Source organism: Hyperolius riggenbachi, chromosome 4 (genome assembly GCF_040937935.1).
Source record: "Hyperolius riggenbachi isolate aHypRig1 chromosome 4, aHypRig1.pri, whole genome shotgun sequence".
Taxonomy (NCBI): domain Eukaryota; kingdom Metazoa; phylum Chordata; class Amphibia; order Anura; family Hyperoliidae; genus Hyperolius; species Hyperolius riggenbachi.
The window spans coordinates 356,406,817-356,420,473 of NC_090649.1; the positions used below are offsets into that span (position 1 = coordinate 356,406,817).

At 44.5% G+C, this 13,657-nt stretch overlaps 1 protein-coding gene across 11 annotated transcripts in view; it reads left to right on the forward strand.

The window, feature by feature from the left end:
* The window catches only part of FAM120B (family with sequence similarity 120 member B), a 748,069-nt gene that overhangs the window by 435,749 nt on the left and 298,663 nt on the right, over positions 1–13,657 (forward strand). For all 11 annotated transcript variants that reach the window (XR_011019402.1, XM_068231927.1, XM_068231926.1 and 8 more), the window contains one exon: positions 12,373–12,579. Coding sequence is in view for 10 of the 11 variants with exons in the window: in XM_068231927.1 (XP_068088028.1) it covers positions 12,373–12,579 (207 nt within the window). In the remaining variant the exon portion in view is untranslated. The remainder of the gene's footprint in view (positions 1–12,372; positions 12,580–13,657) is intronic.

Genomic DNA, 13,657 nt, shown 5'->3' on the forward strand with positions numbered 1-13,657 from the left:
TATTTCCCCCCCTCCATGGTATACTCACCTTTTCAATTGCACAAAATCTTAGCCCACTTGGGTCTCTATCATGCACTTTCCTGAAATGTTCAGACACACTGTGCCCCCTTACCCCCATTCTTATGTTTCTAATGTGTTCCGCTATACGTTCCGTAAGTTCTCTCTTTGTGCGGCCTATGTATTGTTTTCCACAATCGCACCAGAGTAGGTATACCACTCCCTTACTGTGGCATGTTACATTTTGCTTGATCTTAAACGATCTTCCATTATGGAACGATACAAAACAATTCGTTTTCACCCCTTTGGCCCCTCTACATGAAAATCATCCCCCACATGGAAAAAAACCTTTCCTCTGCCATGTTGCTAATCTAGCTGGCTGTGGAGGGTTCACACAACTGGGGGCTAGTATATTCTTTAAGTTATTGGCTTTTCTAAATATCATTCTGGGTTTATCAGGCAATAGTCCTCTCAGAGTTACATCCTCCAACAGAATTCCCCAATGTTTCGAAATGGCTCTTTCCAAACACCTGTGCTGACTACTAAACTCTGTGACAAATGCCGTTTGATATTGTGAGTCCCCTCCCATCTTGTAATAACTCCATTCTATCCCTTCTACCCACTTCAATCATGGTCCTCTGTAACCCAACTTCATCATAACCCTTCTCCGTGAATCTATTTATCAAAGTTTGTGTCTGCTCCACATACTCTTGTGTATTAGTGCAATTATGTCTCATCCTCAGCATCTGGCCCCTGGGTATCCCCCCTATCCACCTAGAATGGTGATTGCTATCCACTGAAATAAATCCATTCCTGTAAGTTTCTTTAAAGTGACTTTTCGTGATCAACCTCGTGCCCTCCTTCCTAATATTTAAATCCAAAAAACTTATATTCCACATACTAAATTCCACATTAAGCTCAATATTCCAATTATTAGTGTTTAACCGTTGGATAAACTCTTGTAAGTGCTCCTCAGATCCTTCCCATAACCAAAACAGGTCATCTATATATCTTGACCAATATCTAAACGGTGCCTGTCCTTCCACCTCCATAGTGCCTTCTTCCCATCTTGACATAAAGAGGTTTGCCAGACATGGTGCATAACCTGCCCCCATGGCACAGCCTCTTATCTGTAAAAAATATTCTCCCTGATGCCAAAAATAATTCCTTTTAAGTGCAAACGCCAATAGATTCAATAAAAAAGCTATTTGCTTTTGGGGCATCTCACCATCCCTGGCAACTAACAGGAGTGAGAGCAGTGGGACGTGGTGGCGTGGTGGAGCGAGCATAGCCATTTATTAACAGCATATCGGCGGTCAGCCCGGGAGGCCGCACGGGGTGGAGCCCGTTCCTATACTCCACAGGCTTACCATCTGCATGTAATATGTGAGTGGAACCTTTTAATAAACCGTCTTTTTATTATATGATATCTGCGCAATGATAGACTTTGTTTATATTGAGGTGTATATGTGATCCAAGAAGGAGATAAGGAGAGGTCTGGGAGTGGTGTCAGCCACAGGGTGTGGGGAGCCGGGCAAGTACCCCAAAAGCGAATTAAGGCCACTGTGACTAATGGCCCATCGTAGCTGGTGAGTGTGGATCTTTTAGGGTGTCCTTGGTGGTGGCTACAATCTATACAAAGAGGATTTATGGTTGGAGCGCTGGTCTGGTACAGAGACAGTATTTACAAGAAAGGACCTACTCAAGCCTTTTTTCCAGAAGCGCACCCATAGAACTGTGTGTGGCATACAGGGACTATATTTTGTATACCCATTGTGTAGACTCACCAAATTGATGTATGCTTATTATATAAGGATTATATGTGTCGTAGTTGCAAAATCATATTGATTGTATACAACATATGTAAATCATATTGATTAGATAAAGGGCAGGCATCTGAGCGCTGTATACATCTTAAGCTAATTATCGTTTAAGTATACCAAGACGAATTTGCCCAAAACCTCTCTGAACACCTTGTTAATCAGCTCTTGGAAGACGGCCGGGGCGTTACACAACCCGAAGGGCATCACTAGGTACTCGTAATGCCCGTCGGGTGTGTTAAAGGCCATCTTCCATTCATCACCGTCCCTGACACGCACAAGGTTGTATGCACCCCTCAAATCCAGCTTCGAGAAAATCTTAGCATTGGTGACCTGGGTAAACAAATCGTCAATTAAAGGCAAAGGATAACGATTTTTTACTGTAATCTTATTTAAGCCTCGATAATCAATGCATGGACGGAGGCCCCCATCTTTTTTCTTCATGAAAAAAAATCCTGCCCCTGCTGGTGACCGAGAGGGATGAATAAAACCTTTAGCTACATTTTCTCGAATGTATTCCTGCATAGCCAATTTCTCTGGCCCAGACAGATTATAGAGATGACCTCTAGGGGGCATACAACCAGACCTGAGATCGATGGGACAATCAAAAGGACGGTGAGGAGGAAGTTTATCTGCTGATTTGGGACTAAACACGTCCGCAAATTCTGAATACTGGCTTGGCAAACCTTCCACCTGAATCTTGGTGTTACCCAAGGTTACCTTCGCTAAACAATGATGACAATGGGTAGACCAGCTCGTTAGCTGACCTGAAGCCCAATTGATCTGAGGAGAGTGAAGTTGTAACCATGGCATGCCAAGAATGATCGTGGAAGTTGTCATCTGCAAAACCAGAAACTGTAGACTCTCTTTGTGTAACACCCCCACCGTAACCCTTAACTCTGGAGTCTGAGACAGAGGGTAGTTACTCTGCAGAGGAGAGTCGTCCACTGCAGTGACCAGAATCCGTTGATTCAAAGGAGAAATAGGAATCCCCAATTTCTTAGCAAATTCGTAATCCATAAAATTGGCTGCTGAGCCAGAATCTAGAAAGGCCTCAGTGGCCACTGTTTGATCTCCCCAAGATATAGTACAAGGGAGGAGCAAACGCTTATCGTCTAGAGGTAACGACTGCGCGCCTAGGGTATTACCTCCGACTACACCTAGGCGGCAGCGTTTCCCGACTTCTTGGGACAATTCTGCACTCTGTGACCCTCCTCTGCACAGTATAAACAGAGCTGTTCTGTTTTTCTGCGATTCTGCTCCACCCGGGACAATTTCGACCGACCAATCTGCATTGGTTCCGGTGGAGGTGAAACGGGTGGAGGAGAGGCGTAGGAAACATATCTCACATTGTTCCTACTCCGAGTCTGTTTCTGGTAACGTATACGACGATCAACCCTGACTAATGAAATGGCCTCATCAATAGACTTTGGCTCACGGTGACCCAACATTAGATCAGATACTGCGTCTGACAACCCTGACAAGAAACAGTCCAGAAGTGCAAATGACCCCCATCTAGCTGAAACTGCCCATTTTCTGAACTCCGCTGCGTAAACTTCAACCGGAGCCCTGCCCTGCCGCAAAGTCTTGAGCTTCCGCTCAGCGGTAGAGGCAATGTCCGGATCATCATAAATTATAGCTATAGCTTTAAAAAATCTCTCAACCGATGCTAGGGCCTCATTCCCTGTCTGTAGACTATATGCCCAGGTCTGGGAATCCCCTGACAGCAGAGTCTTAATGAACGTAATTCTCTGTGCCACGGTTCCCGACGAATTAGGTCTCAACTCAAAGTACGATAACACTCGATTTCTAAAATTCTGAAAGTCAGATCTGTGACCAGAAAATTTTTCGGGCACAGGCATATGTAAGTCTGTACCTGGAGGAGATCGCACTATATTCGCAGCCGTCTGTAGGACTTGTGCAGACCCAGACAAAGCATTGATCTGGGTCTGATGACTGTCCAGCACTTGGATGAAATTCTCCACCAAGGTGGTGAGTGCAGCAAGACGGCTGTTAAGTGCGTCCATTTGGTTTTGGTGTGCCGTTCTGTAACGATCGGTGTCAACACACAGAGAGAATCTGATTATTGGTGATCTGCAGTATCACCAAGAATACAGATTATACCTGATTATTGATGATCTGCAGAATCACCGATAATCCAAGTATAACTAACCTCTGGACACCTTTATAGTGTGAGTGTTAGGTGCTACAGTAATGACTTTGAGTAAGACCACCCGAGGGGCAGATGGTCTTTGGCAGTATGGGCGAGACCGCCTTTAGGGAAGCAAAACCTTCCAGCAGCCTGAGATCTCCAAAGGGGTGGAGTCCCAGGCAGAAAGTAGGAAGGACCTGTGAGTGAGTGACACCTGAAAGGTGGATGTCACCAGTAGGTCTCCCTAAGGAGAGAGATAGCTCTCAAGGTCGGGCAAGCCAGGTCGGCAACACACAGACAGACAAGGTACAAAGACAGAAGGCTGATTCGGTATCCAAAGGCAGGCAGGGTTTGGCAACAGATAATCAGATATGCGTAGGTACCGAATCAGAAAGCAGAGGGATAGTCAGGAATGCAATAGGTCATAACAGATATCAAACAATGCCTAGTCTTGGGTGTGAGGTCCGTGGTCTCTACACCCTGGAACTAGTCTGGAGTATAATATGATGGTACAGAGTATTCCTAGACTTGGGTGTGAGGTCCGTGGTCTCGACACACCCTGGAACTAGTCTGGAGTATAACACAATGATAACACAGAGTCCCTAACCTTGGGTGTGAGGTCCGTGGTCTCGACACCCTGGAGCTAGTCTGAAGTATAACAGAATGATAACACAAATAATACACAGAAGTAATCTGGCTCAGTGTGAATTCCCAGGTCCTCCTGGTTCTAACACACTTTAGGATCTGACTAGGTCTGAGTGCTTCCACGTAAGTGTTCGCAACGGCAGACAACTTGACTCTGACCAGCAGTGACTATATATAGAGCGGCGCTCTCCAGCGCCACCCATCAGCGATTAACCAATAGCCACTTGCTTTGAGGTCAGCTGACCAACCTGGTCAGCTGATCTCTCCTCGTTTGTCATAAAGGTTCTGCCTCTCAGCGCGCGCATTCCTCAACCTGTGTGAACTAACAGACCCAGCCACACCAGACGCACGCTGCTGCGTGCAAACCGCCACGCTGGACGCGGAATCTGCCGCCTTGCCGCCAGTACACGCGACGGCTTTTCCGTGTTCTATTACAGTTGGTTGTGCAGGGGAACCAGATCAGGGGTACTTTAATGGTGAGTGAATACCTAAAGGCCTCCAGGATTTTTTTGTTTGCTTTTTTTCTCCACATTAAAGGTCTTACATTAAAAAATAAGAAACTCCCAGAAGAACCAACTCCTATGGCTAACCTTCATCCCCCATCACCACGGGCTAACCTTAACCATCCCCTGCTTCCCCCTGCAGGCAATCCGCATAAAAACAATGGGGGGGGGGGGCGCAGCCACCGCAGGTGGTGAACTGGCTTGCAGCATCTAATACACTGCACCAGTTCATCCGCCGCAGCCCGCAAGCTTACCTCTTCAGCCTGCGGAGTCTGTTGGTTCTGGCAGGCAGAGCAGGGTTATGGGAAAATGATCTTTGAAGCCAAGGGCTTCAGGCACCATTTTCCCACAGCCCTGCTCTGCCTGTCAATGTGAGAGTTTTGCAGCCAGAGTTGCTGCACAGAAGTTCATCTGGGGAAGTGCGCGCCAGAAGGAGGCCAAGAGAGGAGTCTTCTGCAGATGAGTAAATGCGTTTTTTTGTTGTTGTTGTTGTTGTTGTTTTTTACAGGTGCAGGCAACACTAGCACCAGGGCTATTAGGGGGAGCTAATTGGAAAGGGGGGGGGGGAGCCCTGCCTTACCTATGTACATTTTCTGGTGAAACGCTATCCACATTATATGTATTTTCTGGTAAAATGCCGGCCCGCATTACGTATTTTTATATACAAGAAGTGTGGTGAACCACTGCCGCATTTACGTGTATTTTCTGATGAAATACGCCACATTTTTTTCTCGCTTGAAGTGACAAAATGGCTGGAGGCGCCCCTGTCTGGGGTTTCATTCAGCCCCCTTCATGCTGATCGGTCCCTCACCGTCCTCTGCTGCCTGGATCCTCTGCTATGGGTCCCAGTAATTCCCCAAGTTGGCGCAGTCTGGCCACGCACACTCCCCCGTTGCTCTCTTGGGGCTGGGATCGCAATGAGGCGGCCAGGCCGTGCATGCGCAGTAAGCCCCAACTTCAGAAATTACCAGGGCCCATAGCGGAGGATCCAAGTGGAGGACGGCAAGAGTCCTATCAGCCTGAAGGGGGCTGAAGAAAACCCCAACTTTTGGTGGGGCTTATTTCAAGTGTACTTTAATCTTTCACTGATCTGACTTAAAAGGGTTCTCTTGCACCTTTTAAAAAACAAAAACTGCCACTTACCTGGTGCTTCTATCAGCCGCCTGCAGCTGGTTTGTCCCGCGCCGTCTACCTCCGATGCTCCGTTCCCTGCCGCCAGCACCAGTGTAATTATTTGTCTAACTAGACGAATATAACTGCGGCTCCGTGGCCGCGCACGTGCTTGCTTCCGTGAGCATCATCGGGAGTTTGCAGAGAAGGCACAAGACTGTGCCTGCGCAGTAAGCGCCTGATGACACGCGCGGGAACGATAGCGGCCACGGCGAATAATTACACTGGTGCCAGCGGCAGGAAACGGAACATCGGAGGTAGACGGCGCGGGACAATCCAGCTGCAGGGGTCTGATAGAAGCCCCAGGTAAGTAGCAGTTTTTGTTTTTTAAAAGGTGCAAGAGAACCCCTTTAAAACTTACATTATAAGACATACTTTGGATTACTATAATTTGCACCTTTTTCTCAATCATGGCTTTATAGGTAAGCTGAAAAAGGCCTGCATGCAATTAAGTTATTTTAAAGAGAATATGAAAATGATATCCTAGTAAAAAACTCAGGAGAAAAATTTAACTAAATAAGGGTCATTATGATATCAGCTGTAACCTTATAAAAAAAAAATCAGTAATATTGCATTATCATTATTATTACACTTGTTATTTTTTTGTCTGTGATAAATTGTTTTTATCGCCATATACTCTTGATAGAACAGTGAAAAAATAGGGCTATTTTTTCAACACCTACCATCATTGCTCATAATTCCACCTAAAAATAGGACTTTTCCATATTTTTGAAAAGGATCAATTTACACAAAGCTCTTACTAAAAATCAGCAGCACAGCCTTCTTGTGCATATCAACACAATACATTTTGATTGTTAACAGTTAAATATTTACTGTGCTGCATTAGAGACATTTAGAAAACAAGTTCTTCTAGTTTTCTGTTCATTTTGAGAGTAGCAGAGGTCCGCCCCTTCTTTCAAGTTACACTGCTTATTTATCTTAAGTATATAAAGAAAGGCTTAGATTGATGGCAGTCTTTGAGGAGATGCAGTATTTCAAATGCCCCTTAACTATGTTTTGAAACTAGTTACTGATACAGACCCAGACATACCTTGAGCAAAAACACTGATCGATTATCATGGTGTTAAATGAGGAGACTTTTGAGTTGCCACTTGTCATTTGACGCGGTGGTTAAGTTGGAGGTTTAATGGGCCATGCATTGAATAGCTTTAAAATTCAAATCTATTCTGAAGGTCGCCACTGTCAAATAGTTAAAGTTTAAATGTTAAATCAAATTTCCTGTTTTGGGAACATTTCAAATTCCAGATAGTGTGTTTCATTTTCTGTTATAGGTTTTGTGTGAGAGAACGCGGAAAAGCCACCGCGTGTGCTGACAGCAAGGCGGCTGATCCCGCGTCCAGTGCGCCGGTTTGCACGCGGAAGCGTGCGTCTGGTAACATGGAAGAACGCGTAAAAGCCGCCGCATGTATTGACAGCAAGGCGGCTGGTTCCGCGTCCAACGCGGTGGTTGGCACGCAGCAGCGTGTCTGGTGTGGCTGGGTCTGTTAGTTCACACAGGCTTAGGAATACGCACGCGCGCGCTGAGGCAGAACTTTTATGATGGGCAAAGGGGGATCAGCTGACCCAAGTCGATCAGCTGACCCCAGAGCTGGTAACTATTGGTTGATCACTTAGGGGTGGCGCCAGAGAGCACTACTCCATATATAGTTGCTGCTGGTCAGTCACAAGTTATCTGCCGTTGTTAACACTTACGTGGAAGCACTCAGACCCTAGTCAGATCCAACAGTGTGTTTGAACCAGGAGGACCTGGGAATTCACACTGAGCCAGTTAACTTGTATTATTACTCTGTTATATGTTAGACTAGTTCCAGGGTGTTGAGACCACGGACCTCACACCCAGACTAGGGAACTTGTGTTATCATTCTGTTATCCATCAAACTAGTTCCAGGGTGTAGAGACCACGGACCTCACGCCCAGACTAGGGAACTTGTGTTATCATTCTGTTATTCATCAGACTAGTTCCAGGGTGTAGAGACCACGGGCCTCACACCCAGACTAGGGAACTTGTTATACATCAGACTAGTTCCAGGGTGTAGAGACCACGGACCTCACACCCAGACTAGGCATTGTTTGATATCTGTTATGACTTATTGCTTTCCTGACTACTCCTCTGATCTCTGATTTGGTACCTTGCACATCTGGTATTCCGTTGCCAAACCCTGCTTGCCTTGGATACCGAATCAGCTTTCTGTCTTTGTACTTTGTCTGTCCGTGTGTTGCTGACATGGCTTGCCCGACCTCGAGAGCGATCTCTCCTCTTAAGAGAGAGTCTCCGGATCAGATAGAGACATCCACCTTCAGGTGTCACTCACTCTCTGGTCCTTCCTACCTCCAGCCTGACTCCACCCCTTGGAGAGTCTCAGGCTGCTGGAAGGTTCCTGTACTGTCTAAAAAGCAGTATTGCCTATACTGCCTAAGATCACCTGCTCATCAGGTGTGTTTCTCAAAGTATTACTGTTACACCAAACACTCTTATATACATAGGTGTCCAGAGGTTAGTAATATATCTGTATTATCGGTGATTCTGCAGATCATCAATAATCAGGTATATATCTGTATTCTTGGTGATACTGCAGATCACCAATAATCAGATTTTCTCTGCGTGCTGACACCGATCGTTACATTTTGTTCATGAGATTAACTATGTTTCTGTTGCATAATTAGGTATCATAGCGAAGAGGTTATTTATGCATATCTTAAGTATTATGCCATAAACATATTTATAAAGAGTTGATGATAAATATATATACAGTGGCTTGCAAAAATATTCGGCCCCCTTGAAATTTTCCACATTTTGTCACATTACTGCCACAAACTTGAAACGATTTTTTTTGGAATTCCACGTGAAAGACCAATACAAAGTGGTGTACACGAGAGAAGTGGAACAAAAATCATACATGATTCCAAACATTTTTTACAAATTAATAACTGCAAAGTGGTGTGTACGTAATTATTCAGCCCCCTTTGGTCTCAGTGCAGTCAGGTGCCCATAGACATTGCCTGATGAGTGCTAATGACTAAATAGAGTGCACCTGTGTGTAATCTAATGTCAGTTCAAATACAGCTGCTCTGTGAGGGCCTCAGAGGTTGTCTAAGAGAATATTGGGAGCAACAACACCATGAAGTCCAAAGAACACACCAGACAGATCAGGGATAAAGTTATTGAGAAATTTAGTGCAGGTAATCTACAAAAAGATTTCCAAACCCTTGAACATCCCACGGAGCACTGTTTAAGCGATCATTCAGAAATGGAAGGCGTATGGCACAACTGTAAACCTACTAAGACAAGGCCGTCCACCTAAACTCACAGGCCGAACAAGGAGAGTGCTGATCAGAAATGCAGTGAAGAGGCCCATGGTGACTCTGGACAAACTGCAGAGGTCTACAGCTCAGGTGGAGGAATCTGTCCATAGGACAACTATTAGTCATGCACTGCACAAAATTGGCCTTTATGGAAGAGTGGCAAGAAGAAAGCCATTGTTAACAGAAAAGCATAAGAAGTCCAGTTTGCAGTTTGCCAAAAGCCATGTGGGGGACGCAGCAAACATGTGGAAGAAGGTACTCTGGTCAGATGAGACCAAAACGGAGCTTTTTGGCCAAAATGCAAAACGCTATGTGTTGGGCGGAAAACTAACACTGCACATCACTCTGAACACACCATCCCCACTGTCAAATATGGTGGTGGCAGCATTATGCTCTGGGGGTACTTCTCTTCAGTAGGGACAGGGAAGCTGGTCAGAGTTGATGGGAAGATGGATGGAGCCAAATACAGGGCAATCTTGGAAGAAAACCTCTTGGAGTCTGCAAAAGACTTGAGACTGGGGCGGAGGTTCACCTTCCAGCAAGACAACGACCCTAAACATAAAGCCAGGGCAACAATGGGATGGTTTAAAACAAAACATATCCATGTGTTAGAATGGCCCAGTCAAAGTCCAGATCTAAATCCAATCAAAAGTCTGTGGCAAGATCTGAAAACTGCTGTTCACAAATGCTGTCCATCTAATCTGACTGAACTGGAGCAGTTTTGCAAAGAAGAATGGGCAAGGATTTCAGTCTCTAGGTGTCCAAAGCTGGTAGAGACATACCCTAAAAGACTGGCAGCTGTAATTGCAGCATAAGGTGGTTCTACAAAGTATTGACTCAGGGGGGCTGAAAAATTACGCACACCCCACTTTGCAGTTATTTATTTGTAAAACATGTTTGGAATCATGTATGATTTTCATTCCGGTTCTTCTCATCACTGGTGGGGCAGCCCTGTGAGTTGTGACCTGGTCGGCACCAGGCAGCAAAGTAGTCCGTCACCCGCTAGGGGTGACGGCCCATCATTCCTTGAATGGTTAGCTGGTGAAGACCCATGCTCATGTGGACTCCATGCCACGGGTGCCTGCACCAATCACTGGTTCCGAGATCATCATTCTCATTTTTCTTTCACTTGAATCTTTACAGAAAGTTACATTTTAATTTTTGCCTAGTACACAATAGTGCACTTTAAAACCAAACATAAACAACTGAAGACTAGACATCAAGTGATCACACTAATGAAACAGAGACAAATGTAAAATTGATTAAGTTGTAGTAAATTGTCGTCTGATGAAACAGAGATAGGATCAACACAATGGCCAGCTAAGCAGAATTTCTGAATTGGATATTAACAATAGCACACACCATATTTCTCTCTTTTTATGCTCCCTTGAGGTAGATTACAAACTAGCTGACAAGTCTATAGCACTTTTCTGTATGTGCACTGCTGCTGTGTGTTTGTGTGTGTGTGTGTGTGTGTGTGTGTATCTATCTATCTATCTATCTATCTATCTATCTATCTATATATATATATATATATATATATATACTGATACAGAATGAACACTTACAGTATGTTCTAAGTTGCTTAACTTCTTATGTAAATTAAATTGTCCAGAACAGTAATGTTAATAATTAAATATATTGTTTTTCAGATCATAAAGGTAAGCGCCATGCGCCCAACTATGCTCGATTTAGAACATGCCAGTTCTGACATTGTTTGAGAGCCCAATTTAGTGTTTCCAACCTGCTCATAGCAGATTATCCTTATATTGGGATTCTTAAGACACAAGGGGCCCAAGGACCTACTATCTCCTATCTGTGCACCCAACTTTTAAATGCCTATATTGGGGGTTGAGAAATGGCAAGAGTAGTCAAGTGGAGCCAATCTAATCTTTGTATACAAGATGACAAATGAAAGGATGTTTTGGTTAGTTAAGTTCTCCTTTCCTGCTGCCCATAATAGGCTTATTCAACTTTTTATTTTGAATCGGACCTATTGGACACTTGCCTCTATGAGAAATAAATCCCTACAACAAGCGCTTTTCTCCCGTAGGACTCAAAGATAAGACAAGATAATGCTGGCTGTCCCAAATGTGGTTGAAGGGATGCAATTTTTTTCCATCTAATTTGGTATTGCCCGGTGGTAGCAGGTTTCTGGAACCAAGTGGTACAAAGGTTGTCTCAAATTGGCAGCATTGTACCTCAAGACCCTAAATTATGTATATTTTGGCTAATGGATAAAGTAGACTAGCAGCATTATTACAGAATATTGCTCAGGAAGGCTTTATTTTTGGCTAGGGTTCTGTCCAATCCCAAACTTCTCATTCGATTTCTCTGATAAATGAGGTTGTACAGTTTAAAAAGTATTATATCCACATTGCCGTTGTCCTGCTAAAACTGGTAAAATCTGGTCACATTGGCTTGAATCCCAAGACTCTTTCAAAGTAGACCGGTCTTAAGATGATTAATGGAATAATTTTTTTGTGTATTCAAATTGTCTGGGAGGCTGTCACTATTAGGCACACCTCTGCACAATGACTTATTTACGGTTGTATGTGTTATAGCATCTCCTAAGTTTTTTTTATTATCTGGTAACTCTGTTTATACAATTTGTCATCTCAACCTAGTTACCTATTTCCCTGTGTATAATGATGTATCCCCTGCGTGGCATATGCATTTTTTTATTTTCTGTTATGTATGTTATGCAGTTATATGTTTGATAAAACAAATTAAATTAAAAAAATCTTGTTTTTTTCCATAGCTTCCTTATGTGGATTCCAGGGCAGTTCATCTTGCATTTCTTTTTCTTCGTGGTTTAATTACTTTGATGGGGGCAAATTGTGCCTGTGGTTATCCTTTTACTATGATGGACCTGATGCCATGGAACACATTTGATGGGAAGTTTTTTCACCTTAAGTACCTGCTGTGTCATGGGCAGAAACCCTTGGAGGAGATCATAGAAGGAAACGTGAGTAATGATTCTCATAATGGGAAAACAGATTTGAACACATTGCAGCAGTCTTAACCACTTGATGACCACAGTGCTAAACCCCCCTAAAGACCATGCCATTTTACTGAAATGGGCCACTGCAGCTTTAAGGCCAAGCTGCAGGGCCGCACAACACACCACGCAAGTGATTCCCCCCTTTTCTCCCCACCAACAGAGCTTTCTGTTGGTGGGGTCTGATCGCCACCCGGATGGTTATTTTTTATTTTTTTGCCAAATATTTGTTCTCTTTTTTTAAATAAATAAACATAATTTTCCTTCAATTATAACAACCGTCCCTGCTGCCCTCACCCGGCCAGCCTATCACAGCGATCGGCTGTGATAGGCTTCAGCCCATCACTGCCAATTGCTCTCTTGTGCCCCAGGATCGCAGATCGCAGCGCTGTACTAAGTGAAAAGGCCGCTCGGAGACTGAAGGCGGAGCGGAGCTCTGCCTACCAAGCAGGAGATGCACGCGATCTCCTGCAGTAGCCGGCCCAAGGACTTGACGCCAATTGGCGTTAGGCAGTCCTGGTGCTGACGCCGCGGTCACGGCCATTGGTGTGACGCGGTCTTGAGGTTGTTAATAGAAAATGTTAGCTCCATCAATATGTCACAATTCAAAGTGATGCATTTTAAATCAGTCAGTAGCAATTTATAGATTTTGAGTTGATGGTGAACTATTATTTCTTCCTGTTCTTCCTGGTTTGTTTGTGACCGGTTATATGCTAGAATTTACAGATCTTTATCAGCAAGGCCAAATAAAACGGGCTTCTGATCTAGTCTAAATGCTTAAAGAGAACCCGAGGTGTGTTTAAAGAATGTTATCTGCATACAGAGGCTGGATCTGCGTATACAGCCCAGCCTCTGTCGCTATCCCAAACCCCACTAAGGTCCCCCTGCACTCTTCAATCCCTCATAAATCACAGCCGTGCTGTGAGGCTGTCTTTACATCTGTAGTGTCAGTCTCAGCTGCTCCCCCGCCTCCTGCATAGCTCCGGTCCCTGCCCCCGTCCCTTCCCTCCAATCAGCAGGGAGGGAAGGGATGCAGGCGGGGACC